The sequence below is a fragment of the Typopeltis vanoorti genome, chromosome 11 (genome assembly GCF_054136105.1).
Source record: "Typopeltis vanoorti isolate ZY-2024b chromosome 11, IOZ_Tvanoo_1.0, whole genome shotgun sequence".
NCBI lineage: Eukaryota > Metazoa > Arthropoda > Arachnida > Uropygi > Thelyphonidae > Typopeltis > Typopeltis vanoorti.
This window is the reverse complement of record NC_143559.1, coordinates 100,972,894-100,999,646: the sequence shown is the minus strand read 5'-3', so window position 1 is coordinate 100,999,646 and position 26,753 is coordinate 100,972,894. Positions and strand designations below refer to the sequence as shown.

The window sequence follows — 26,753 nt, the reverse complement described above, 5'->3', positions numbered from 1 at the left end:
TCTGTAATGGCTAAATGCATTTCCCAATTAAATTCTTTTTTTCCCAGTAATTTCTTTTAAAACATAACTATTATTTTATGATTTAAAAAAAAAAAGTAATTTGGTTCTTTTAAATATAGATTTTTTTTTCAATTTTTTGAAGTCTTTCATTCAAAATTCAAAATAGTATGTTTTATTCCATTATTTATTACTTATTTACGTATGTCTTATTTTTTTCTTTTATTTTTCATAATTTTATATATCATTTTCTGCTCCATAAAAGTTATATTGTAATTTGGACTAATCTTTCCAGTATTGTTTGTTTATTCCTCTTTTTATTATTTTTCATTTTGTATTATTTTCTTAATATTTGACTATATCAGTTTTAAATTATAAATGTTTATTAAATATATAGAGTCGCCATAGTGCAGTTGGAAGAAAGAGAAGATACGTACCCTTTGATTGAAAAAGACCTGAGCTTGATTTTTCTATGACTAGAGGAATCTTTATATGGGGTTTTTTCATTTGAAGATGAGTTGGTGATCTCACACTGAGATAGCAGATGTTTCTCTCTCTCTCTCTCCCTCCCTCCCTCCCTCCTCCTCCTCCTGTCAACTTTGGTTTTTTTGTCCTGCAGAACAAGCAAATCAGCCAGAGAGCCTATGCTCATGCATAATCAACAGGCAAAAACTGCTATATATTAGCTGGTTGATAGCAGTTTGAAGATGGTGGATTGTACAATGTTACAGTTATATAGTGTGATGTGATGAATCCTTGGGCTTGCTGGAAGTGTCCTGTAATAATAATAATAAATGCTCTTCAAATAGTTTTTTGGTTTGATTTCTTCTTTAAATCAAAAGTGTTCATTTTACTTTATATTTTCTGGTTTGCTTTTGTATGCTGTTTGTCTAATGCAGTGTTCTTAACCTTTTAAATGTCATGGAACACTTGATTATGAGAAAAATGTGGGGAACACCAAAAGCATTAGGGTCATAAAACTAACAATAAATATATGCATGGAGTTGCCTTTTATAAAAAATGGAACTTATTTTAATGCGATTCTTGAGCTTGTTTGCTTTTGCAGATTTCAGCAATATCAGGTCTAATATGTAATATAGCTACCCTCATCTCTTTGTCTATATTAGAAGTCTTTCACACTTTTTAGTTTTTATATTGGTTAATATTGAGAAACTGAGTTCACACAAATATCTATCCCAATGGCTTTAACAGGCCTTTAAGGCCCACAACCTTCCAAGCATGCTTGGATTTCGTAACCGAAATACGAGGATAGAATGGTCACTCCTATGCCTCAAGGTATTCTTGGCTGTATCGCTGTGTGTTCAAGGGGCCGGTTTGCCTGCTTGCGGGATGAAAAACACCAGATAAACTGGCAGAAAAAACCCTACTGCCCGCGCCCAAGACCAGCTAACTTGGCTATGGCTGAGGAAGATCCTTCAGCTCCTCACGTCTCCGACGGGAATCGAACCTAGGACACTCCTTCCCCAGGCATATGGTTGCGAAGCGCAAAGCCAGTAGGCTAACCGCGCGGACAGTTCACACAAATATGATGTTGAAAACTGTAACAAAATTTTCATTGCCCTTGTGGAGAGAGCTGGGTATTCAGCTTAGACAAAAATCCAAAATTCCTCATGAGTTATTTCAGAGAATTTCATTTTTAGAGTATGATCCATTGACAAGGGAACTAATTGTTCTTCTTGTAACAAAAATTCACAACTCGATGTATTAACTGTGCCAAATCGATTTCATATCCAGTCATAATTGTGTGTATTTAAGGAAGGAAAGTAACATGAAATATTTTCTTCCAATATTGTTAAATGTTCTGTTATAACAGAAATAATTCCTTCAACATTTTTATTATGGCGCGAAGGAAACATATCTGCTGTATTTTTTTCTGGTATGTGGTTTTTCCAAAGAGATACTTTTTTCTGAAAAGCTGACAGTTTGTCAATGGATGTCAAAATATTTTTATTTTTTCCTTGGATACTTGCATTAATGCTATTTAAGTAATTAAAAATATTGGCTAAATATGCCATTTTAGCACACCAAATATCATTTTGAAGACATTTTACAAAAGCATCTGTACCTTCATTTTGAAAAAAGGCCAATAATTCATTCTTAAGTTCTAAAATTTGGAATAGCACTTTACCCCTTGATAACCATCTTATTTCTGTGTGCAAAAGCAAAGATTCGTACTTGACTTCCATAGATATGCAAAGTTTTTTAAAAAGCCTGCTTTTAAAGGTTTTGACGACGTAATTTACCATATTTACAAGTTGATCTAGTACAGGTTTTAATATTGCTGGTAATTTTTTTTTCAAACTAGGGATTCTCTTTACAAAAAATAGTGTGTAGATATAATATATCCTGCAAACACATGACCTATAAACGATATTCTGTTGCTTTAGAAAACAAAGCACATAGCAGTCTTCAGTTGTTAGGATCTAGCCAATTACACTCAGAACTGTGTGTAATTGGCTAGATCTGTGTTATGTGACATCTTTCACCGACGGAACACTCGTAACCAGTTCACGGAACAGTGGTTAAGAACCACTGGTCTAATGTTTATTTTAAATTTGCTATTTATATACTGTCTTTGTGTAATAATTCCATTTTTTTTCAATTTATTTTCTAACATTTCTTTACTTTTTGCAGTTTTTTAAGTTGAAGCATAAAAAAGCAGAAACTTATGTACATAAGGGAGTCCTTAATCACAAGTCTAAGATGACCTTGTAAATTAGAGCAATAAATATATCGAAACATTTTTCTTAGATTTGAAGTAAAATATTTTACTCCAGTTCAAAATTCAAATAAACACAAGAATAGTTTTGACTAATTTCTAATTACATTTATTTACAGAATGAGACAGATATTGAAATTGGCAGCTTACTTAGATGTGATTATCAGCGGATCCATAATGAATTGCTGTTACACCTGAGCACCCATTTTGACCAAGTGTTTGCTGGGCTTGCTATGCTAGCAGCTAATGATGAAAATTACCAGGGTCCACAGCCTATTAGAATTCATGAGGACATGGTAAATTAAATTAGGGAGTATAGAACAAATGTTATATAGTAGATATTATTTCACTGCTCTTACTTATTGTTTATAACTACAAAATTCATATTTGAAGTATCATATACTAAATTTCTTTACATAATATACAGGTAAGTCATTGGAAAAATATACATATTTTCAGTAGTTTATAGCAGAGTTTTTGTGTATAAAAACTTCATATGAACATTAGATTGGTCTGATACTAAGGGTAAGAAAGTAACGAGTGTTTGAATGGAAAAAAAAAATGCTGTAAAGCCTTCAGTGGTATAGAATAAGAATAAGCACACAGACACCTGGTCAAATGTGTAAGAATCTAGAATTCGTGTTTATGGCAGGTTCTCAAAAGTAACACAGTGCAGCCCATCTATGTATTTCATATGTATCTCATTAGTTCCTTAGGACTAATGTCTTTTCAAACAGTTGAAGATTACTTTTTGTGGTAGTATGAGGATTTATCTCTAATCATCACACACGAATATTACATAACAATATTACATAACATAACAATATTCATAACATGGTTTTGTTAAAGGTCGATCCTGCCTTAGCAATTTATTAGCTTTTTAGAATAGAATGACACCTGTTTTGGACAAAGGAAATGGCTACATAGTGGTACGTCTGGATTTTGCTAAGGCTTTTGACAGGATACCCCATGGAATACTGTTGTGCAAATTGGAGCAGATGGGGATGGATACTGAACTGGTGATATGGATAGGAGAATGACTCAGCGAGAGATACCAGAAGGTGGTGTATGGAGGAGCAGAGTCCAGGATGAGGCAGGTGACCAGTGGTGTGCCTCCAGGCTCTGTGCTAGGGCCACTGTTGTTTAATTTGTACATAAATGATATAGGAAATGGCTTAAAGGGAGATATTCAGTTGTTTGTTGATGATCCAAAGTTGGGTGGCGCAATAAAAAATCAAGCTGATGTTGAAAGTTTGCAGGATGATTTAAAGCTGGTAAAAGGGGCAAAAGGAAATGGATGTCAGTTCAATGTGGAAAAGTGGAAAGCTATGCATTTTTGGATTAAAATATTACCAGCTGTGTACTACATTGATGGAATGATACTCCAAGAGATTGATTAGGCTAGGGACTTAGGGGTGTTGATAGCTAGGGAGATGAAGTTCAGAGGACACATTGCTAAGGTGTTCAAGATTGCACATAGGATTACTTGGTTATTGAGGAACACACTAACATCCAGAGATAAAGAGGTTATTATTACCCTTTATAAAGCGTTGATACTTCCACATTTGGATTACTGTGCTCAAGTGTGGTCACCTGGATTCCTTGGAGATGAGGAGGTTGTGGTAAGGGTTCACAGGAGAGTGACTAAGTTGGTGAGTGATGTAAAAAATGCTCCCTACATTGATTGATTGAGAGCTTGTGGATTGCAGAGGTTGGTTGATAGGTGGAGAAAAGGGGATATGATAGAAACATTTAAATTACTAAAAGGTTTTTATAAGATTGATGCAGGGGAAATGTTTCAGCTGTGTGATAGTGATGGAAGAACAAGAGGTCATTCCTGGAAATTAAGGAAAAGTGTGGTTAACAAGGATGTGAGAATGACGTTTTTTACCTGGAGGGTGGTGAATGAGTGGAATGCATTGCCTGACTCAGTTGTGAGTTCTTCGTCTGTAAATGAATTCAAGAACAGATATGATAGATATTGTTTTGATAGTTTGGATCTCCCATGGTGAGTCTAGTGACTCCATGGAGATACCCATGTTAATAATAATAATGAATTGTTAGTATTGGTGACACGTTATGGGCGAATTGAACTTTATTACAAAACAAGATGTATTGATGTAATTGGCATTACAAAATTCATATGTTGAATGTGATTCCAGTGTCCAAACTGCTAAATGGTTTATGATTTGGATAAAATCCTTCTTTATGTAGTATTCTACTTACTCATTTGTGGAATACCGAGACAATTGGCAATCTTTCATGTACTTACCTGGACTGAATGTTTTTTGCAGTAATGTTTTCTTGTTGAGCTACATCTTGTTCAGCTGCACACTTAGATGAAATATGAATAAACATTCTGCTCTCTTTATTCTTTAGTAATTTTTTATTTTATTTTTTGTACTTTAAATAGCCATTGCTCCATAATCATTCATCAGTAATATTCAGATAAAGCTTTATATTAAAAAAAAATTGTTATAAGCTCTCAAAGTGCTCGTCCTTCGTGGCTCACCCTGTATATACAGTAATTCACAAAGCATCCACCACACTTTCAGATCAGTAATGTACTGAATAGCATTAAATTAATGAACAAATACAAATTAAATGTTGAAAATCGTATTTATAGTAATATGAGAAAAAAATTAATGCTTTTTTTTTATTTGCTTTTTTTGGAATTGTTATTGTTGTTGTTGTTCTTATTATTATCATCCAAGACCCCATGGAGTCAAAGAGTCATCTGGGAGGTCCTTTTATCATTCACCCTCTGTCCAAAAAGAAACCGAACTTTTGATAGAAAATAAAACACAGGCCAATTATAATTATTCAAATAATTTATTTTATTCAATATACTCTCCCTCAGCTTCGATACAGTGTTTCGGATGGTCAATTAATTTGTTAAATTAGTTTTTTAATATCGGTTTTTTGAATACTGTTGAGGGTCGTAGTTACTGCTGCTTGAATGGCTTCAATGGTGTCATATCACTTTCCTTTCATCGGCAAATCAAATCTGGGCACAATAGTCCATGTGTGGCCTAATGAAAGCCTTATACAATTGAACAAGAATCTTCCTACTTCTACAAGTCAGTATCCTCTGCATCATTTCCAGAAGCATTTGTGTTGTCTTCACAATTTTGGCTGTGTGTCCCCTAAATTTCAGATCCTTATCAACTATCACCCATAGATCTCTTATTTCCTGCACCTCCAACAATATATCCTCACCAAGCATAAATTCCGCAACCCATCTTTGTTTCCCAAATTTTAAAACCTTCATTTTGCAACATTAAACTTCCATGCCCAATCAATCACTCAATTTATTCAAGTCTTCTTGTAAGGCCACATCTTCTCTACTCTTCATGGTTCCTCCCAACTTTACATCATCTGCAAACAACTGAATATCTCCATCCAGATCGTCACCAATATCATTAATATACAAGTTAAACAATAATGGCCCTAAAACAGACTGCTGAGGCACACCACTAGTGACTTAGCTTTTCCTGGATATCACTCCCCCCCCCCCCCATACACAACTTGTTGATACCTATCAGGTAGCCAGTCTCCAACCCAATGCACTAATCTAATATCCAACCCCATCCGCTCTAGTTTAACTATCAACTTATCATGTGGTAATCTATCAAAAGCCTTTCTGAAATCCAAGTATATTACTGTGTATCCTTTTCCTCTGTCCAAGGAAGCAGTCACCTTATTGTAATAAGTAGATTGCTAAAACATGACCTCCCCTTAGCAATGGTATTTAGATAATACCATTGTTATCAACCCAATTCTGGATCCCAGTTCTCACAAGCTTCTCCAACAACTTGACCACAACACCTGACACACAGATAGGCCTATACTTTGATGCTTGAGTTCTATCACCTCCTTTATGAAGTTGCACAATCTTACTCGTCTTCCACTCCTTAGGAACTTGACCCAGTGTAAGACTCATAATAAAAAAATTATGTCAAGGCCGTTGTCAACTCCCTGGCACGTTCTTTCGGAATATGTGGTGATATATTATCAAGTTCTACAACAAACATCTTGTTTGCTCAACTCCCCAAACACCTCTTGCTCACTTACAGTCAGGCTCTCCTCCCCATCATCAATTGCTCTCAATATCTCCATGAAGTTGCATTCACAAGATTGAAAGACCTTTGTGAACTGCTCATTAAGTATCTCTGCCACACCTTCCGCAACAGCTGTCTTTATACCATTTTCTCCAATCAATGTCATCCTGCTGTAATCATTCTTTCTTTTGCTGGCTACATATTGAAAGACCTACCTAGGATTCTTTTTGGCTTCATTAGCTAACTGCTGTTCATATCCTCACTTTTGCTACCCTCACCAACCAAGTCACCTGCCTTGCCTGGTCTTTGTAATCCTCATGGAATTGGTTATTTCCACTTCTCTTATGCTGCCTGCATAATGCCCTTTTGTTCTGTATCACATGCTTAATCTCTTTATTCATCCATTTCACACCTATCTTATTTAACCTTCTCACCCTTGGAATACATTTAGACATTGCATCTACTAAATAGTTCTTAAAAATCCCCCAAGCTGCATTGATGTCTTTTCCATCTAATTCCTCATTCCATCCTGCACACATAAGCTGTCTCCTGAGCTTTTCATAATCCCCCCCCCCCCCTGTAGTTCCACATATACCCTTTTCTCACAGAGGTCCTCACACTGCTGGCACCCACCCAGGTAATCGCCTCATGGTTACTCTCAGCAATTAGTGGGTGATTTGACACCTCATTTATAATTACATCCTCTGATGAGATGACCAAATCCAAGATCCCCCCCCCCTCCTCAATCCTCACGTGCCCTCGGTTACATACTGTCTGAGGTAGTTATCCCTCAAAAACTCAAGAAACTCATTTTTACTTCCAGTTGCTATCTCATCATTCCAATCTATATTGCCATAATTAAAATTGCCCATAAAGATCACTCTTGTTTTATTTGCTTGGCTAATTTGATCATACATTTCATTATCATTACCATCCACATTACCTGGTCTATAACAACATCCAACTAAGTATTTCATTCCATTCACCTCTATCACACACCATACTGCCTCCAAATTACTGGCACTATTTCCTTCTTGTATCTGTACTCTGTATGGACATAACTCTTTCTCTATCATCAATAGCACTTCCCCTCTCTTTTTACCCTTTTTATCCTCATGAAACACATTATATCCTTCTATCTCTATTCCTGTCAGGATGTCGTATTATCTAATCATGTCTCACTTATTCCAACAATCTTTGGTGAACAGACTCAATTAGTGCAACCATTTCATCTGCCTTGTTTCTTACACTTTTAGCATTTGTATACAAACACAACCGCTTATTCCTGGATCTACAGCTAGTTCCACTAATACCACTCATTCAATGTGATCTCTTCATGCTCAAACTGGGGCCATTTCCCTTTCTGCTTATTCATTTTAGAACCCTCTTCAATTCCAACTGTTTCCTCTAAATCCCAGGTCATCCCATTCCATTCCTGTCTACACATGCTTTCACATCCTCTTGGAACATCCACCTTTGTCATGCTGTGTACCCTTGTCCTCCCTGAGCCTCCCCATTTCTCTGTTCCTCTTGCACATCCATTCTCTCATTTTCCATACTCATATCACTCGCTTCCCCATTCATTTCCACTTCTTCAATCTCTCCTGTCTTACTCTCCTGCTCTTCCACATCACTTCCCACTTAATCTGATTCATTCTCTGTACTCTTTCATACCTTGTGTCACACTATTTCCGGTTTCATTTGTTCGCTCAATTTCGTTGCCTTCCACCACATTAGCCTCACTTTCGTCCTTTTTACCATCCGTTACAGTTTTCAAATCACTCGTTTTCTTTTTCAATTATTTTTTAACAATTTTTCACCTTTCACACCATCCTTCTCTACCTTCCATCAGCAGTCTCTCAAAGCGACTCACACCGTAACCACTCAAATGCAGTCCATCTCTCTTATATAGTTCACGTCGTCCTTCACTCATTTCACACATTAAGTAAACTGTACTCCTTTCTCTTCACACATTTCAGCTAACAGGTAGAGATAGAGAGCAAGGATTATGAATGATAATTCATAATCCTTGCTCTCTACCTCATCTCACTACTGTGATACCTAGGCAACATGCTTACTACCCTTCCTGTCACACTATTCTCTTTTATCCCTCTAGCAGCTTCCTGATATCCATTCTGATGTGCTCTTTGTCCTCTGTCAAGTCATTATTATTCCAATGTACCCATTAAAACCATCAACTCCTTTGCTCGCTCCCTCCTCACCAATGCCTTAATTACTCTACTCATTTTACCGCATGGAAAACATACCTTAGGCAAACCTCTCATCAAGCACACCTTTAATAATGCAGTTGCCATACAACACCACTCACTCATCTTTCATTAACTCTTTTGTACCAACATGATTTGCTTTAATCATTTTCACCCCAATTTTCTTAATTTCATTCCGCATCCATTTCATCTCTTGCCTTATCCAACCCAACCGAACTTTCGAATCTCACATCACATTATCTCTATCATTCAATCTTTCTAATTTTTGACCTCTCGACCCTAGCTTCACACTTTCACTCTCATTCATCCTTTTGAGTTTTCGTCCTTTTGGTCCATGCGTCCAACTTTCGCTATCATTCATCATCATCATCATCAAATTCCTGCGATGTACTCTCAAGGGGTGTACAGGATATGATAGTACTACATGAAAATTTTACATCATTACTAACTTCCTATCTACAATTTTCCTCCAGATCAGTCTGTTACTTGTCAAGACTCCAACATTATCAGATCTTATATTACTGTCATCTAAGACACTTCGTACTGTATCAATCTATCTATATCTTGGTCTTCTCTGGTTCATTTTCCTGCCAACTTGGCAGAGAATACTTGTTTTGCCAATCTTTCCTTGGCCATTCTGTTTAAATGACCATACCACCTGAGATTAGCTCTCCTAACGCATTCCTGGATGCTAACAATGTCAAGTTCTTTCCTAATATCCTCGTTTTTAATATGATATTGCCATTGATGCCATCTGTTCACGCCTCTAATCTTTCTCAGGACTCTCATATCTGCAGTCTCTAGTTTTTGGTCAAGTGTTTTACTTCTGACCCAGCTCTCAGATCCATAAGTTAAAATTGGTTTGAACACAGTCTTGTATACAGCTAATTTAGTGTTCCGACTAATTTCTTTCTTATTCCATATGAATTTATTCAATTGACTTCCCACCATACCAGCTTTGCTGATTTTGTTGTCTATTTCTATATTTAATTTACCATCTTCAGTAAAAATCGTGCCTAAGTAGCTGAAATGTTTTACTTGTTCCACAGGTTCTCCATTCACAACACAGTTGACATTTTCAATGATTCTGCCTATTTTCATTGTCTTTGTCTTTTTATTGCTGACCTTCATACCATATCTATTGCAACAGCTATTCAATTTAGTCAGAGAATCTTGCAGACTTGTAGCGGATTTATTTAGAAGTATAACATCATCCGCATAAAGCAAAGAGCTGACATTAACATCTCCAATTTTGATATCAGGTTTAATACTACATTCCTTCATAATGTGATCCATATAGATAATGAATAACAGAGGGGATAATGTACATCCTTGTCTCACACCAGACTTAACATTAAACTATCTTCCTGTACTTCCTTCAATTCTAACTGCTGACTTACAACTCAAATAAAGACTAAGTATTGCTTGATATAATGACCCATTGACACCATATAACTGCAGCGTATTGATTAGCTTCTCTCTTGGCACCTTATCATATGCCTTTCCAAATCGACAAAACTTAAATACAGATCTTTGTTATATTCCCACGCTTTCTCGACTATTTGTTGTAAAGTGAAGATCTGATCCTGACAGCCTCTGTTTCGCCTAAATCCAGCTTGTTTTTCACCAAGCTTTTCTTCCACAATTCTTCTCAACCGTTTCTCAAGTATACTTGCATAGATCTTGCCAGGAACACTCAGTAGGGAAATACCTCTGTAATTCTCACATTTAGTTTTATTTCCCTTTTTATATATGGGTACTATGAGAGCTCTACTCCAATCATCGGGAATTCATCCCTCTGTCTAGGCTTTTAGAACTATGCAGTGCAGCCACTGTAAGACTCTTATACCACCATACTTCAGCATTTCTGATTGAATATCATCTACTCCTGCTGCCGTTCCACATTTCAGCCTTTTGGTAACTTTTTCTACTTGAAGTATGGATATGTATTCCTACCTGCATGCCTGGTCAGTGTTTTTTACCACTGTGCTGTCATCACTGCTTCTTTCATTTAGCAATTTTTCAAAGTAATTACTCCATACTTCAAGGATATCTTTTTCTCCAGTTTTCATGTCACCTTTATCATCTCTAACTCCTTTTACAGCACTCTTTCCTCCATTTCTAAGCTTCTTCAACAACCTCCAGAATATTTTGCCACCTTCTTGATATTTATTTTCTATATTCTTGCCAAAGTCCTTCCATGACTTTTGTTTAGCTAGTTTTACACAGTGTTTAGCATTTTTGCATTTGTCTCTATATTCTCTAAGAGCACAAGCTGACTTATTTGCCAGGAACTTTTGATATGCTTTCTTCTTTTCCTTCGCTGCCTCTTTAACTTCCTGTGTCCACCAGGGAGTTCTGATTTTTTTTATCCTTGCAGACAACCTCACCACATTCCTCTCTGGCAGAATCAATTAATGTTTTCTTCAGAGTTTGCCACTGAATCTCCAAGGTTTGATTTCTGTTCTCAAACTCTTTCATTTTTACTTCAATAATCTTTGTGTATTTTAGTCTACAGTTCACATCTGGGAGCTGCTCATCTTTTGTTATTCTTTGTTATTGTTATACATGTTATTCTTTTCAATATGAAATTCAATTTTATCCTGCTCAAGACTAAATAGCGATCACTTCCAATTTCAAATCCTCTGTACACTCTGGTGTCCTGCAACAGGGAGAAAATCAACAATAACATAGTCAATGAGACTTTTCTTATTCCTAGCCTGTTCTCTCCATGTGAATTTGTGCACATTTTTATGTGAACATGGTGTTAGTAATAACCAGTCCATGTCCTGAGCAGAAATCCAACAGATATTTACCATTATTATTAGCTTTGCTCTTTTCTCCAAAATTTCCCAAAATATTTCTGTATGTCTCACAATCATTTCCTGCTCTGCTATTTAGATCCCCAACAAGGACCAACTTTTCCTTTTTCATGTGTCAGTTGCTTTTTCTAAGTCCTCAAAAAATTGCTCCACTTCTACCTTAGTAGAACCTTCTTTGGGACCATAGGCACAAATAAGTCTCATTGTCCAGTTCCCCATTCTCATATTTTTCCACATTACTCTAATTGAGACTGACCTGCCTTTCAAGAAGTTTAGCCTCGTATTTTGTGTTGAATACTATGGCTACTCCTTCTTTTCCTTGATTGTCATTGCCTGAATATAACATTTTGTATTTATTGCTCAGAAAGATCTCACCAGTTTTGGTCTTTTTTGTTTCAGTCACCCCTATTATGTCGATCTGGTACTTATCTAATTCCTCAGCTAGCTCCATTTCTTTGCCATTCAGGCTTTTTACGTTGATACTACCGATCTTTAACTCTGGTGATGTTGAGTTGGGGTTTGTTTACAGATTTGTTCCAGTAGCTGACTTTTCTCTGTTCGCCCTGGTTCCCTGGCGAAAACAACGGGGGCCCTTGTTTAACCAGGCGACGCCCCAGCCGGCATGAAATTTTGTCATGTACCATCATTTTATATTTTGGTTTAACCAATAAGAATACAATTTGTTTGGCTAAATCCCAAATTGCCAGCCCATCCTCGTTCGTTCAGTATCCAAATAGATACCCAACAGGGTGCACCACGAGAAGGTGAGGATTGGACGTTAGGTCAGAAGCCCTGGTCGGTTCTCCGCATTCCTTTGAAGGCTACGTGGAGGTGTCCTCTCAGTTATACAGCTTTGACCATTAAGCACCCTTTCGATTTTTCCCACTTTCGAAACTTATGTCAAACTATTTCTGGTTTCATTCATATCTTGTGTCACACTATTTCCGGTTTCATTTGTTCTCTCAATTTCGTTGTCTTCCACCACATTCGCCTCACTTTCATCCTTTTTTCCATTCATTACAGTTTTCAAATCACTCGTTTTCTTTTTCAATTAGTTTTTAATAATTTTTCGCCTTTCAGACCATCCTTCTCTTTCGAACGAGCACTCATTCTGCCTGCAACATGCTTGCTACGAACACTTTCTGTCATCAAATTGATATTAGCTCACATCAAATCCTTGTTTAGCTCACACTTCACACACACCCTCCTTCCATCTGCACCTAATTATCCACAAATCATCAATGTAATCAAAAGAGTACATGTAGCACATCTCACACTTCACAAAACAAATGAAGTCTAAGTTAAAGTCATGCAATGACAAAGCCGGTCCCACCATCTCTCCTCTGCTGGTTACTACTCTAAGGTCTAATAGCAACGAATTTGTAATTAAGTTTAAGCAAAATATCCCACATTATTAATACTAGTAGTGCACAACTTTTATAGCAGCTCATACTCAAACAAACACTCATATACAATTAATTATTTCAAGAATAACTTATCTGAATCTGTGGCTCTTCTTACACATCGCTGCTATGCTTGCCTCACAAGCGCCGTCTCTTTTTTGTATTGGTTATTTGTGTTTATTTATAATTTAATTGTGTTGGTTAAGACCACAGTTATTATATTCATCATTAAATTTCATTACTGTATTTTTAAATTTTGTTTTTTTATTAGTATTCACTATACAGAGTCCGTCAAAAAAGGTATATACACTTTAAGAGCTGTGTATACACACTTTAACAGGTGTCATCTATGGACTTTTTCATAGTTGGATTAAATTACGGTAGCAATGCATAGTATGAAGTTCTCTCAAAAGATGTTGTTACTCACATGAATACTAGCATCAACACGTGACCAGTAGGACAGCCAAACAAAATGGCTGAGGCACAATTGTCATTCAAGGTACGCAAGATCATTTTAAAGTGGTATTTCAAATTTGAGATTGTTGGTGAAGTTCAATGACAATGGAGGTGTGAGTTTGCAACACAACCTCCAACGTGCCTGACAATTGCACTTATTCATGACAAGTTTGAGATTCATGGTACCATATGTGATGTGTAGAAGGGAAGATACAGGAGGCCTCTCACAGCAACAAGTCCTGCTTCCTCAGCTATGGTGTTGAAACAGTTTAGACACTTGCTACAGAAGTCTACCATACAATGTGCATGTGAGACGGGAGTGCAAGTGCAAGCATATGGTGCATTCTTAAAGCAGCTAAATGAAAAGTTTACATCCCATGATTATTACATGCAATGAATAAAGATGATCCTGATTGAAAATTGCAGTATTGTGAGTGGTTTCAACACATGGTAGATAAGGATGAGGAGTTTGTGAGGAAGATGGTTTGGTCTGATGAAGCACAATTTAAGCTTAATGGAACAGTGAATCAGCATAATTGTGCTTACTGGGCTGCCAAAAATCCTGGCATTCATGTGGACAAGGCAGTCAATTTACTGTGGCTCAATGTCTGGTGTGGATTGTCATCTAGTGGTTTAATAGGACCATTCTTCTTTGAAGTTACTGGTCAAGTGTACCTAGACATGCTACGCACATCCATTTTACCTGCCATTCATGCACTTTATGGGAATGATCAATTTCTCTTCCAACAAGATGGTGCACCACCAGACTACCACTGAGATGTGAGAGCTTACCTCGATGAGAGTTTGCAAAGACAATGGATAGGACGAAGAGGTGTAGTTGAGGTTTTTATTATACCTATTTTTTGTGAGGGGGTCGTGTGAAGCCGCATTAAGAAATATTCCTGTAGTTGTCAGTTTTCTGTGAACGGAAATGGTTAAACTTTTTTCTTCATTTTTTTCTATGAGGATATCCGGAAAAGGTAATTTTTTATGTTCTTCTATTTCACTTTTTTGATACACCAATTTCCTTGATGATGTAAGTCATACAACTTACGAAACTTGTTGGATTTTCACTTATCCTGTTCGTATTTAATAAACATGTGGTTTCAATATTGGAATCTATCTCTCGTAACTTGTATTTATCTCCCTTGATATCTGTATAAATTTAGTATTATAATTTTTATACAGGTTTTTCTTATGCTGAAGAAATGGACTCTGTATATATATATTTTTCAATAAAAATGTGTGGTGTTATATTGTTATATGTTGGTTGAGTTTATTGCTTGTATATATTAAGTGATTTTTATCTGTTATATTGTTTTTTCTTAGAAAAATTATGTTTTGTAGTATATTACTGATTTTCATGTTTTTAATGTATTTGGAGTATTTCATAAAATTTTTTTGAGATATTACAATATTGAGTATTGCAGTAAAATTTCACCAAAAATGCACAATAATACAGTAGCAAAAACATCAGGATATTGAAGATGAATTAACTTCTGAAATCCCAAGAGATTAAAACACATTATTATATAGATCAAGGCTGTCCAAAACACTGCCTGCAGGCCACATCCGGCCCACTGTGCGATTTTGTGCAGCCTGCCTGTGGGTTTTAGTTTTCAGGAGCGATAAAATAAAATAACAATTTGATTCGAATGCATATTAGATATTACAATTCTTTCACTAATCGATAATCTCGATGTTGATAATTTTATTTGGTGTTTTTACATCACCATATACCCACGTGTTTTTCAAATATTAGATGTGTCAAAGAAGTGTTCTTACATTGTTTTGTTCCAATGTGCATGCTCCTGGCTCTCACGGGGAAAGTGAGCAAGTGATTAGTGTTCAATTAGTATTGTTCGTTTGTATATCAAGGTTGCTTCGCTGTTGCTCACCAGATTAATAGATACGCATTGTGATGTGGTCCTGAGATAAATCTTTTTTTTTTAATGTGGCTCTTGGATTACCTAAGGTTAAACAGCCCTGATATAGATTATATAGGAATTGCAAAAAGTTGAGAGGCATGTATAGGAGTATTATAGGAAGGACAAGAAAGTTAAGCAGCAAAAGGAAACACAAGAGTTCACCAAAGCAAGTTAGATAGTAAGTAATGACTATCAGTTAAGTAGCATTGAATATAAAAAGAAGGATATTGTTTGATATGGCAATTTCCTCATAAAACATGCCATTGAGGACCATGCTATACTTTGTTTTTAATGAAGAAAGGATGATTGCGTGTTCATTTATTTTCTATGTGCAGGGATATCTGTACAGGAGGGTCCTCGACATGCGTCGTTTCGACTTTACAGTGGTAATCCCATAAATAATTTTAAAAATAAATTTCGACTTGAAGTGCAAATTTTTGATGTTTCTTTATTTAATATAAATTTTCTTTACCTTTTACTAATGTTATCGTTACTGCGTGCCTTTATAATATTATCTGTTTCTTTTAATCTTCTGTCTATCGATTTCTTTAATATATCTATCTTTTCTTTATACTTGTCTTCTATATTTTCATTCATCAACTTTATTTTACTTTATCCTTATCTGCTACCTTTCTATATAGTCAGTTAATCTTAATACCTTTTCTCTACTTTCAGTATATTATACTTATACTTGAGATTTCTAGAAATTTATTTGATTATTCCAGACTGCGCCACTAAAAATCTTTAATTGGCATAAGAAATTAATTATACCTCCAGTAAAGCACCTCTATACAGTTAATTACAGTTGTGGCTAACTCCTAACTTAAAATTCATACTAAGGCTTGATCTCTTTCCCGCTTACAGGATCGGATTTTATTTGAGAACAGTGCAGTTGCTAAAAAGATCAGTCGGCACTTCCTATAAATAAAACAAACATATTTATTCACACTAAGACAATAATACAATGTACACTTAAATGATGTTACTATCATTTCCTCTCAAGGCTAAGCATCAAAATTAAAACATCACATAGGACAACTCTTAGGCATGTTCTAAACATCAAAGACATAAATCATCAAACAATTAATTCTATATATCAAATAACTATCAGCCCATTTACAATCTAGGAATTATCATGCTTTGACTAATAAAATCTCCAATTCTAACTTTCACAAAAAAAATGTAACACTCACTTAGCAACCAACTTCTCACACCATTACAATTCCAATTCTATAATTTTCTTATCAATTTTCTTAAATCATTTCAACACAATACAACGTAAGCTTAAACTTTCATTAATATCCCTTCAAATTATTCAAAAAGCAAACAGATTCACTCCATGCTAATAAGTTTTCAATCTATTACATCCTTCAGTTCTAAGAATTCAGTCTATCCGAAATAGTCCTTCACATAATTAAGAGAAAGTTTTTCAACAAAAAAATTCAACTTGCATTAATTCTTTCATAGGCACAATTGCACTTAGTCGTATCTTCTCTTAGGGCTTATTCTGGATCCCCCCCCCTCTATTTTAAGGCTTGCTCTATCGCTTCAGATGCGTCATGGAAACTGTGTTCTCCTCTGGAATTTCTCGCGGGGCTGGAGCTCGATCTTTCGGCGTTGTAGGCACTAGGACATGCGGTCTGACGGTCAAAGCCGTGCCATCCGGGTCCTGAGCCGCTACTTTCTCTATAAGGTTTTGCCTCCATTTACCCTTTGCTAGTTTAGTCCATTGCTGACCCTTTTATTTCGCCTCTCGCAGGACCCTGCGCGAATTTTTTTTTTTTGACCCCATATATTTTCACGCAAACTTTGAATTAAGGTCTGAGATCCCAGTACCTATCATGTGCTAACTTTCCTTCTCCTTTCCTTCTAGAAAGTTCCAACTTCTATCTTCTATGCTGAAAAAGGGATTAAAGTTCCAACTTTAATCCCTTTTTCAGCATAGCGTAACAGCTTCTAATGTATACTGCCCCCTTTTGCTATTAACCTTGACGGCGGTGTCGGACTGCTTTGGTTACAGTGGGTTTCCATTCTACCCTATACCAAGTGATACATCAAATGTATTTCCGAACTCTAAGGTAATTGCCCCTAAACTTCTATTTTTAGATACTTTTTACTTTATTTTAGCATGTTTAATTCCTCGGGGTCTCTACAGATGGGCATTTTGTATTACTTATATAGGTTATTCTAACATACTTCTGCTCTCTAAGGGATTTTCTTTTGAAATACACACTCATATATCTTCTATTTACAGTATCATGTAAATTTTTCTGGGCTAATTTTATATGGGCTGATATTATTATTTACATCTATTATATACAAGTTTACAATTCTCTGAATTTCGGATGTGACTCCTGTAAAATTGATGCAATTAAACATCATAAGAATTATGATGCTGCATCGAATTTTACAGAAGTAGCGTGATGTAAAATTCAAACATCACGGGTGAACTTGTTTGTGAGTGAGGGGGAAGAATACGCCATACGTGGCATTTGTTTGGGAGAGGTGGCATCGCTTGGGTCCCAGCATATACTCTTTGGGTACATGTGCTTTGTTGACATCCGCTCTCTCACTTTTGTGTTTGTGTTTTTTTTTGTGACTTGTTACCCTTCAATATGGCTCCCAAATGTAAGGTAGACTCTTCTGATGGCAGTGTGTCGAAGAAAAGGAAAGCCATTAGAAGTGAAATTAGACATTGTTAAAAGGGCAAAAAAGAGAGAAACGGCAACGAACATCAGCTGCGTATTGAACTTAAGTCGTACCACAGTCGGGACAATTATCAAGGATAAAGTTTGCATCCTTGAACACGTGAAAGGATTGGTGCCCATGAAATCGACTGTGATTACGAAAAAACGTAGTAGGTTCATGATTGAGATGGAAAGGCTTCTTGTTCTAAATACAATAATTATGTTCTCCCTTTCATTTTCCTATGGCCTAGTTCTGTTTCTTGATATATATGTATGAATTTAGGGTGTTTTAAGTTAGGTAAGAAACTTAGGCTGTGGTAATTCTGACTTGCATCGAAAATCGCCTTACATCAGTCTGTAGGAACGGATCTCTGACGTAACTCGAGGACTCCCTGTATAAGTGAAGCATTAGATATGAACAGAGAACTGAACTGATGGGCTGGCAATTTGGAATTTAGCCGACCAAATTGTATTCTTATTGGTTAAACCAAAATAAAAAAAAATGATGGTACAACATGACAAAATTTCATGCCGGCTGGGGCGTCGCCCGGTTAAACAAGGCCCCCGTTGTTTTCGCCAGGGAACCAGAGCAAACAGCGAAAAGTCAGCTACTGGAACAAATCTGAAAACAAACCTCAACTCAACATCACCAGAGTTAAAGATTGGTACTATCAACGTAAGAAGCCTGAATGGCAAAGAAATGGAGCTAGCTGAGGAATTAGATAAGTACTAGATCGACATAATAGGGGTGACTGAAACAAAAAAGACCAAAACCAGTGAGATCTTTCTGAGCAATAAATACAAAATGTTATATTCAGGCAATGACAATCAAGGAAAAGAAGGAGTAGCCATAGTATTCAACACAAAATACGAGGCTAACCTTCTTGAATGGCAGTCAGTCTCAAGTAGAGTAATGTGGGCAAATATGAGAATGGGAAACTGGACAATGAGACTTATTTGTGCCTATGGTCCCACAGAAGGTTCTACTAAGGTAGAAGTGGAGAAATTTTTTGAGGCTTTAGAAAAAGCAACTGACACAATGAAAAATGAAAAGTAGGTCCTTGTTGGGGATCTAAATAGCAGAGTAGGAAATGATTGTGAGACATACAAAAATATTTTGGGAAAATTTGGAGAAAAGAGCAAAGCTAATAATAATGGCAAATATCTATTGGATTTCTGCTCAGGACATGGACTGGTTATTACTAACACCATGTTCCAACATAAAAATGTGCACAAATTCACATGGAGAGAAGAGGCTAGGAATAAGAAGAGTCTCATTGACTATGTTATTGTTGATAGTGATGTTTTCTCCCTGGAGTGTACAGAGGATTCGAAATCGGAAGCGATCACTATTTAGTCTTGAGCAGGATAAAATTGAATTTCATATTGAAAAGAATAACATGTAAGAAAGTTTTAAAGCGAATAAAAGTTGAACAGCTCTCAGAGGTGAACTGTAGACTAAAATACACAAAGATTATTGAAGAAAAAATGAAAGAGTTGAGAACTGGAATCAAACCTTGGAGATTCAGTGGCAAACTCTGAAGAAAACATTGATTCATTCTGCCAGAGAGGTATGTGATGAGGTTGTCTGTAAGGGTAAAAAAATCAGAACTCTCTGGTGGACACAGGAAGTTAAAGAGGCAGTGAAGGAATAGAAGAAAGCATATCAAAAGTTCCTGTCAAATAAGTCAGCTTGTGCTCTTAGAGAATATAGAGACAAATGCAAGAATGCTAAACACTGTGTAAAACTAGCTAAACAAATATCATGGGAGGACTTTGGCAAGAATATAGAAAATAAATATCAAGAAGGTGGCAAAATATTCTGGAGGTTGTTGAAGAAGCTTAGGAATGGAGGAAAAAGTGCTGTAAAAGGAATTAGAGATGATAAAGGTGACATGAAAACGGGAGAAAAAGATATCCTTGAAGTATGAAGTAATTACTTTGAAAAACTGCTAAATGAAACAAGCAGTGATGACCGCACAGTGGTAAAAAACACTGCCCAGGCATGCAGTCAGGAATACATATCCATACTTGAAGTAGAAAAAGCCATCAAACGCTTGAAATGTGGAAAGGCAGCAGGAGTAGATGATATTCGACCAGAAATGCTGAAGTATGGTGGTATAAGAATCTTACAGTGGCTGCACTGCATAGTTCAGAAAGCCTGGACAGAGGGACGAATTCCCGACGAATGGAGTAGAGCTCTCATAGTACCCATATATAAAAAGGGAAATAAAACTGAATGTGAGAATTACAGAGGTATTTCCCTACTGAGTGTTCCTGGCAAGATCTATGCAAGTATACTTGAGAAACGGTTGAGAAGAATTGTGGAAGAAAAGCTTGGTGAAGAACAAGCTGGATTGAGGCCAAATAGAGGCTTTACGACAAATAGTCGAGAAAGCATGGGAATATAACAAAGATCTGTATTTAAGTTTTGTCGATTTGGAAAAGTCATATGACAAGGTGCCAAGTGAGAAGCTGTTCAATATGCTGCAGTTATATGGTGTCAATGAGGCATTATATCAAGCAATACTTAGTCTTTATTTGAGTTGTAAGTCAGCAGTTAGAATTGAAGGAAGTACAGGAAGATGATTTAACGTGAAATCTGGTGTGAGACAAGGATGTACATTATCCCCTCTGTTATTCATTATCTATATGGATCACATTATGAAGGAAAGTGGTTCTACAGGTTCTCCATTCACAACACAGTTGACATTTTCAATTATTCTGCCTAATTTCATTGTCTTTGTTTTTTTATTGCTGACCTTCATACCATATCTATTACAACAGCTATTAAATTTAGTCAGAGAATCTTGCACACTTGTAGCGGATTTATTTAGAAGTATAACATCATCCGCATTAAGCAAAGAGCTGACGTTAACATCTCCAATTTCAACTGTGTTGTGAATGGAGAACCTGTGGAACAAGTAAAACATTTCGGCTATTTAGGCACGATTTTTACTGAAGATGGTAAATTAAATATAGAAATAGACAACAGAATCAGCAAAGCTGGTATGGTGGGAAGTCAATTGAATAAAAATTCATATGGAATAAGAGAGAAATTAGTCGGAACACTAAATTAGCTGTATACAAGACAGTGTTCAAGCCAATTTTAACTTATGGATCTGAGAGCTGGGTCAGAAGTAAAACACTTGACCAAAGACTAGAGACGACAGAAATGAGAGTCCTGAGAAAGATTATAGGCGTGAACAGATGGCATCAATGGTAATATCATATTAAAAACGAGGATATTAGGAAAGAACTTGACATTGTCAGCATCCAGGAATGCTTTAGCAAAGCCAATCTCAGGTGGTATGGTCACTTAAACAGAATGGGCGAGGAAAGATTAGCAAAACAAGTGTTCTCTGCCAGGTTGGCAGCAAAATGACCCAGAGGAAGACCAAGATATAGGTGGATTGATATGGTACAAAGTGCCTTAGACGATAGAAATATAAGATCTGATAATGTTGGAGTCTTAACAAGTAACAGACTGATTTGGAGGAAAATTGTAGATAGGAAATTAATGATGTAATTTTTTTCATGTAGTACTATCATATCCTGTACACTCCTTGAGGGTACATGGCAGGAATTTGATGATGATGTACTTTGTAAAAAACAATTTTTAGTTGTAATGTTTATGAGTAATGTCATAGTAAATCAAAGTTTTATTTATATATTTTAGTTAAATAAATGTGTGAATGTTTATGTTTAAGTTAACGTGTTTGTTGTTTACTTTTTCTAGGCAAATTTTCTCCAACCCAGACTACTGGGTTTTCTTACATTTTTTGATTCACAACTTCTGAATCATAGCATCAGTTTAGATGATAAAAAATTGGTAATTATTTTAAATTCTTCAAATATTAATTTTGCCAATGTCACTTAAATTTAAAATAAAATGTATAATATGGAAGCAAATTTATTATATTATTATTATTACCATTCAGAATACTTTCCTAGGAGATATTGGAGAAGACCTCCGTTAGTTGCTAATACCTTCAACACTTCTTATTATATTTCTCTTTGAGCAAATTCATGTTTTTGCAGTTTTATATTCAACCATTTTTAGTTAAAAGAACATATCCTTAGAATAAATTCTTATTTTATTGCAATGGAATAAAAATTCTATTTACATTTTAATTTGTATGTATTTAATTATCATTTGTTGGTGTGTCTCTAGCATCAGTCACATCACTGGAAGAGAGTAACAGTCCATTATTGTGTTTTAACCTTTTGAATTTCTTTCTATGCACTGGTGAATAGCTGTTAGATCTATATTGAAATATCTGTATTATTAAATTATTATTTATTAATTTCTTATGTTTATGTTTCTGTCAATCTTTTAATATGTGAAAATTGCTATAAAAAAACTTAAAAATCAATCTATACAATATCAGACAAAATTTCATTGTTGCAGTTCACTGTGTATTCATTACAGCAGTCTATTTATGTTAGGATGATAATGTAAAATGATATACCTATTATACCATTATATATGGATAGGAGAATGGCTCAGGGAGAGATACTATAAGGTGGTGTATGGAGGAGCCGAGTCCAGAATGAGGCAGGTGACCAGTAGTGTGCCGTAGGGCTCTGTGCTTGCGCCAATGTTGTTTAATTTGTATATAAATGATATAGGAAATGGCTTAAAGGGAGATATTCAGTTGTTTGCTGATGATGCAAAGTTGTGTAGCACAATAAAAAATCAAGCTGATGTTGAAAGTTTGCAGGATGATTTAAATAAGCTGGTAGAATGGCAAAAGATAATGGATGTCAGTTCAATGTGGAAAGTGGAAAGTCATGCATTTTGGGATTAAAAGAATACCAGCTGTGTACTACATTGATGGAATGGTACTCCAAGAGATTGATGAGGCTAGGGACCTAGGGGTGTTGGTAGATAGGGAGATGAAGTTCAGAGGACACATTGCTAAGGTGTCCAAGATTGCACATAGGATTACTTGGTTGTTGAGGAATACACTGACATCCAGAGATAAAGAGGTTATTATTCCCCTTTATAAAGCATTGATACTTCCACATTTGGATTACTGTGCTCAGGTCTGGTCACCTGGATTCCTTGGAGATGAGGAGGCTGTGGAGAGGGTTCAGAGAAGAGTGACCAAGTTGGTGAGTGATATAAAAAATGCCCCCTACATTGATAGATTGAGAGCTTGTGGATTGCAGAGATTGGTTGATAGTCGAAGAAGAGGTGATATGATAGAAACATTTAAATTACTGAAAGGTTTTTATAGGATTGATGCAGGGGAAATGTTTCAGCTGTGTGATAGTGATGGAAGAACAAGAGGTCATCTGTGGAAATTAAAGAAGAGTGTGGTTAACAAAGGTGTCAGAACAAGGTTTTTTGCCTGGAGGGTGGTGAATGAGTGGAATTCATTGCCTGTCTTAGTTGTGAGCTCTTCGTCTGTAAATGAATTCAAGAAGAGATATGACAGATATTGTTTTGCTAGTTTGGGTCTCCCGCGATGAGTCTACTGACTCCGTGGAGATACCCGTAATAATAATATACCGTCTAACAGATAAATCATTTTTTGGCATTGGTAAGCTTGATTTGGCCAAAAATTATAGGCATCAGAGAGACCTGGATGATTGAAAATGATATAGTTACAGGGATAGAATATAAGAATATTGTATTTTCAGGGAGGATAGAAGGAACAGGAGAGGAGTTGGAGTATTGCTGATGATTGCTCAGAATTACAACCTAAAAAATTAGTATTAAAGATGATTTTCGGTCTGAGGGAGATGGTTCATTTGAGGCTGTCTGGTGTGAGAAAGAGACAAATAGGACAAAATATGTTATTGGAGCTGCTGTAGATTGGGGGGGGGGGGTTCCACAGGAAGCTGTAGATGCCATATATTGGCAGATTATATGGCAATGAGTATAGTCCAAACAACTATTATGGGAGACTAACTTAACTATGGGGTCATCAATTGAAGGAAGGAAAGGGGGCATGGCACGATGAAAGTGTGATTTATACAGTTGCTAAGGGATAATTACATGTAATAGAGGGGACAAGGAGTTTGAGAGTGTTTTTGATCTGATAATAGCATCAGACGATGTATCCATAACCAAAGTAGACGCTCTGCCTTCATTTGGGGTGAGTGACCATGCAGTCTTGTTTTGGGAAGTCGCCAAACACATGGAGTTCTCTGTCAAGAAGGGAGTTTATGTTCAAGTCTAAGGTTGGTGATTATGAGAGCCTCAGGAGTCATCTTGGAACAATGCCATGGCTTGAGAAGCTACAAGGAAAGAATGACAGTAGTGCATGGTAAGTGGTCAGAGATTGCTTGAGAGTTTCAGACTGCATACATGAAGTCAGGAGGAAAAACCAGTTGGAATTCAGTGGATGAGTAGGGATATGAGTAGGGGGGAAAAAACATTGTGGAGGAAATATAAAGAAAAAAGTGATTAGCATACTCATGAACAATGAACAGTACAAATTGCAAGCAAGAAGGGTGCTGCCTAGTATGATAAGAAAGGCCAAATCAGACTATGAGAGTGAATTAGCCAAACAGGCCAAAGTAAGCTCAAAAGAGTTTTTTGCTATGCAGCAAGTAAGAGTAAAAATGGCTATGGTAGAATGACTTTAAACAATGCTCATTGTAGGAAGGTGACTGAACCAAAAGAAATAGTTGATTTTACAGTTGCTGATGTTACAGAGATGCATATCACATTAAGGAAGATGAACAGGAGGTGTTCAGCATATTAAAAAATATGAATATGAACACAGCAGTGGGACTGGATTGCATATCAGCCCATATACTACGTGAATGTGCAAGAGAATTGGCACTACCTCTGATGAAGTTGTTCAATCTACGTCTCAGCTCTTGCAGGGTTCCAAGGGAGTGGAAAGAGGGGTAAGATAGTACCATTGCATAAAGGTAGCTCCAAGAGAGAGATATCAAATTACAGACCAGTTAATATATCAAGAGTGGTTGTTAAAGTATTGGAAAAGTTGGTGAAAGGTAAAATACAATAGTGGGTGGATAGAGATGTGAAACTCTATAGTGGGCAGCATGGCTTTTGTAAAGGGTAGATCTTGTCTTAGTAACTTATTTCATTCACATTTTATATTAAAGTGACAGAAGAATTGGATGAAGATAATGATACTGCTTGACTTTATCAAGACATTTGACAATATACCACATGGAAAACTATTAAAAAAAACTGAATCAAATGGGAATTGATATGAGGCCAGTAGCATGGTTAAGGGTGGCTGATATGCAGTTGTTTGCTGATGATACAAAACTGGGGGAGAACAATATTGATAAAGGTGATTAGATATCCTGCAGGATGATTTAAATAAATTGTCATTGTGGCCAAAGGCTAATGATTGGCAATTTAATGTTACAAAATGTGTGGTTATGTACTTTGGATTGAAAAGGTTGCATATTGTTTATCATATTGATGGTATTGGATTGCAGGAAATTGACGAGGCTAGGGATTAGGGGATAATGGTGGACAAAGAGTTAAGTTCAGAGGATATATCGCAGAAGTTGGTAAAGTAGCTCAAAGAATTACTTGGATGTTGAAGAACACGCAAACAAGTGATGTTATTATCCCTCTTTATAAGGCTATGATTTGGCCACATCTTGACTACTGTGCACAGATTTGGTCACCTGGGTTTCTTGGGGACCAGGAATTGGTCGAGAGGATTCAGAGATGAGTGACCAAGATGGTGACGGGTCTGTAGAATACTCCCTACGAGGATAGGTTGAAGGTTTGTGTTACAAAGTTTAGTTGATAGGCGGAAAGAGGGGGACATGATGGAAACTTTTAAGATGTTAACAGGGCTTTGTTAATATTTGTTAATAAAATTGATGCAAGCGAAATTTTTCAATATATGACAAATAGTCTGAGAACTAGGGACCATCTGTGGAAGTTGTATAAGAGTGTGGTTAGTAATGGTGTGTGTGTGTGTGTGTGCACACCAGATTTTTTATGTGGAGAATGGAATGAGTGGAATGGATTGCCAGAATTGATTGGGAGTTCCCTGATTATGAATGGATTCAAGGAGAGGCATGCTATTATTTGTGTGTATGATGGTTGATTTGGATCTCCCACGATGAGTCTCTGGACTCCGTGGAGATGAGATGCCGTAAAATAATAATAATAATATATTGAACAAAGCATTGCATGCATATCTTCTGTATTTAAACCTTGTCTCTTCAGACCCCTATATGTTTGAGTGCATGACTATTTTCATAATTAAATATTCATATGATACTGAAGTTCATATGGTACTGGGCTGTTCCTAAAACTCGATGTGAAGAGTGTTTTATTTTATGAATATGTGATCTGAAAACTTAAACAAAAAAAAAGTTTATCGTAGGTAAAGATATGAAAACAATAATTACAGTCATGTTTGATGGCTGTCCAAATGTGTGGATAGTATCTTTGCTCCTCATCCTGCAGGGAGTG

At 36.3% G+C, this 26,753-nt stretch overlaps 1 protein-coding gene across 1 annotated transcript in view; it reads left to right on the top strand.

Moving 5' to 3' along the window:
- The window catches only part of LOC150101877 (serine/threonine-protein kinase ATR-like), an 860,597-nt gene that overhangs the window by 358,351 nt on the left and 475,493 nt on the right, over positions 1-26,753 (top strand). Inside the window, exons 24-25 of the mRNA XM_090399924.1 lie at positions 2,857-3,033; positions 22,062-22,154. Of these exons, the coding sequence (XP_090256050.1) occupies positions 2,857-3,033; positions 22,062-22,154 (270 nt within the window). The remainder of the gene's footprint in view (positions 1-2,856; positions 3,034-22,061; positions 22,155-26,753) is intronic.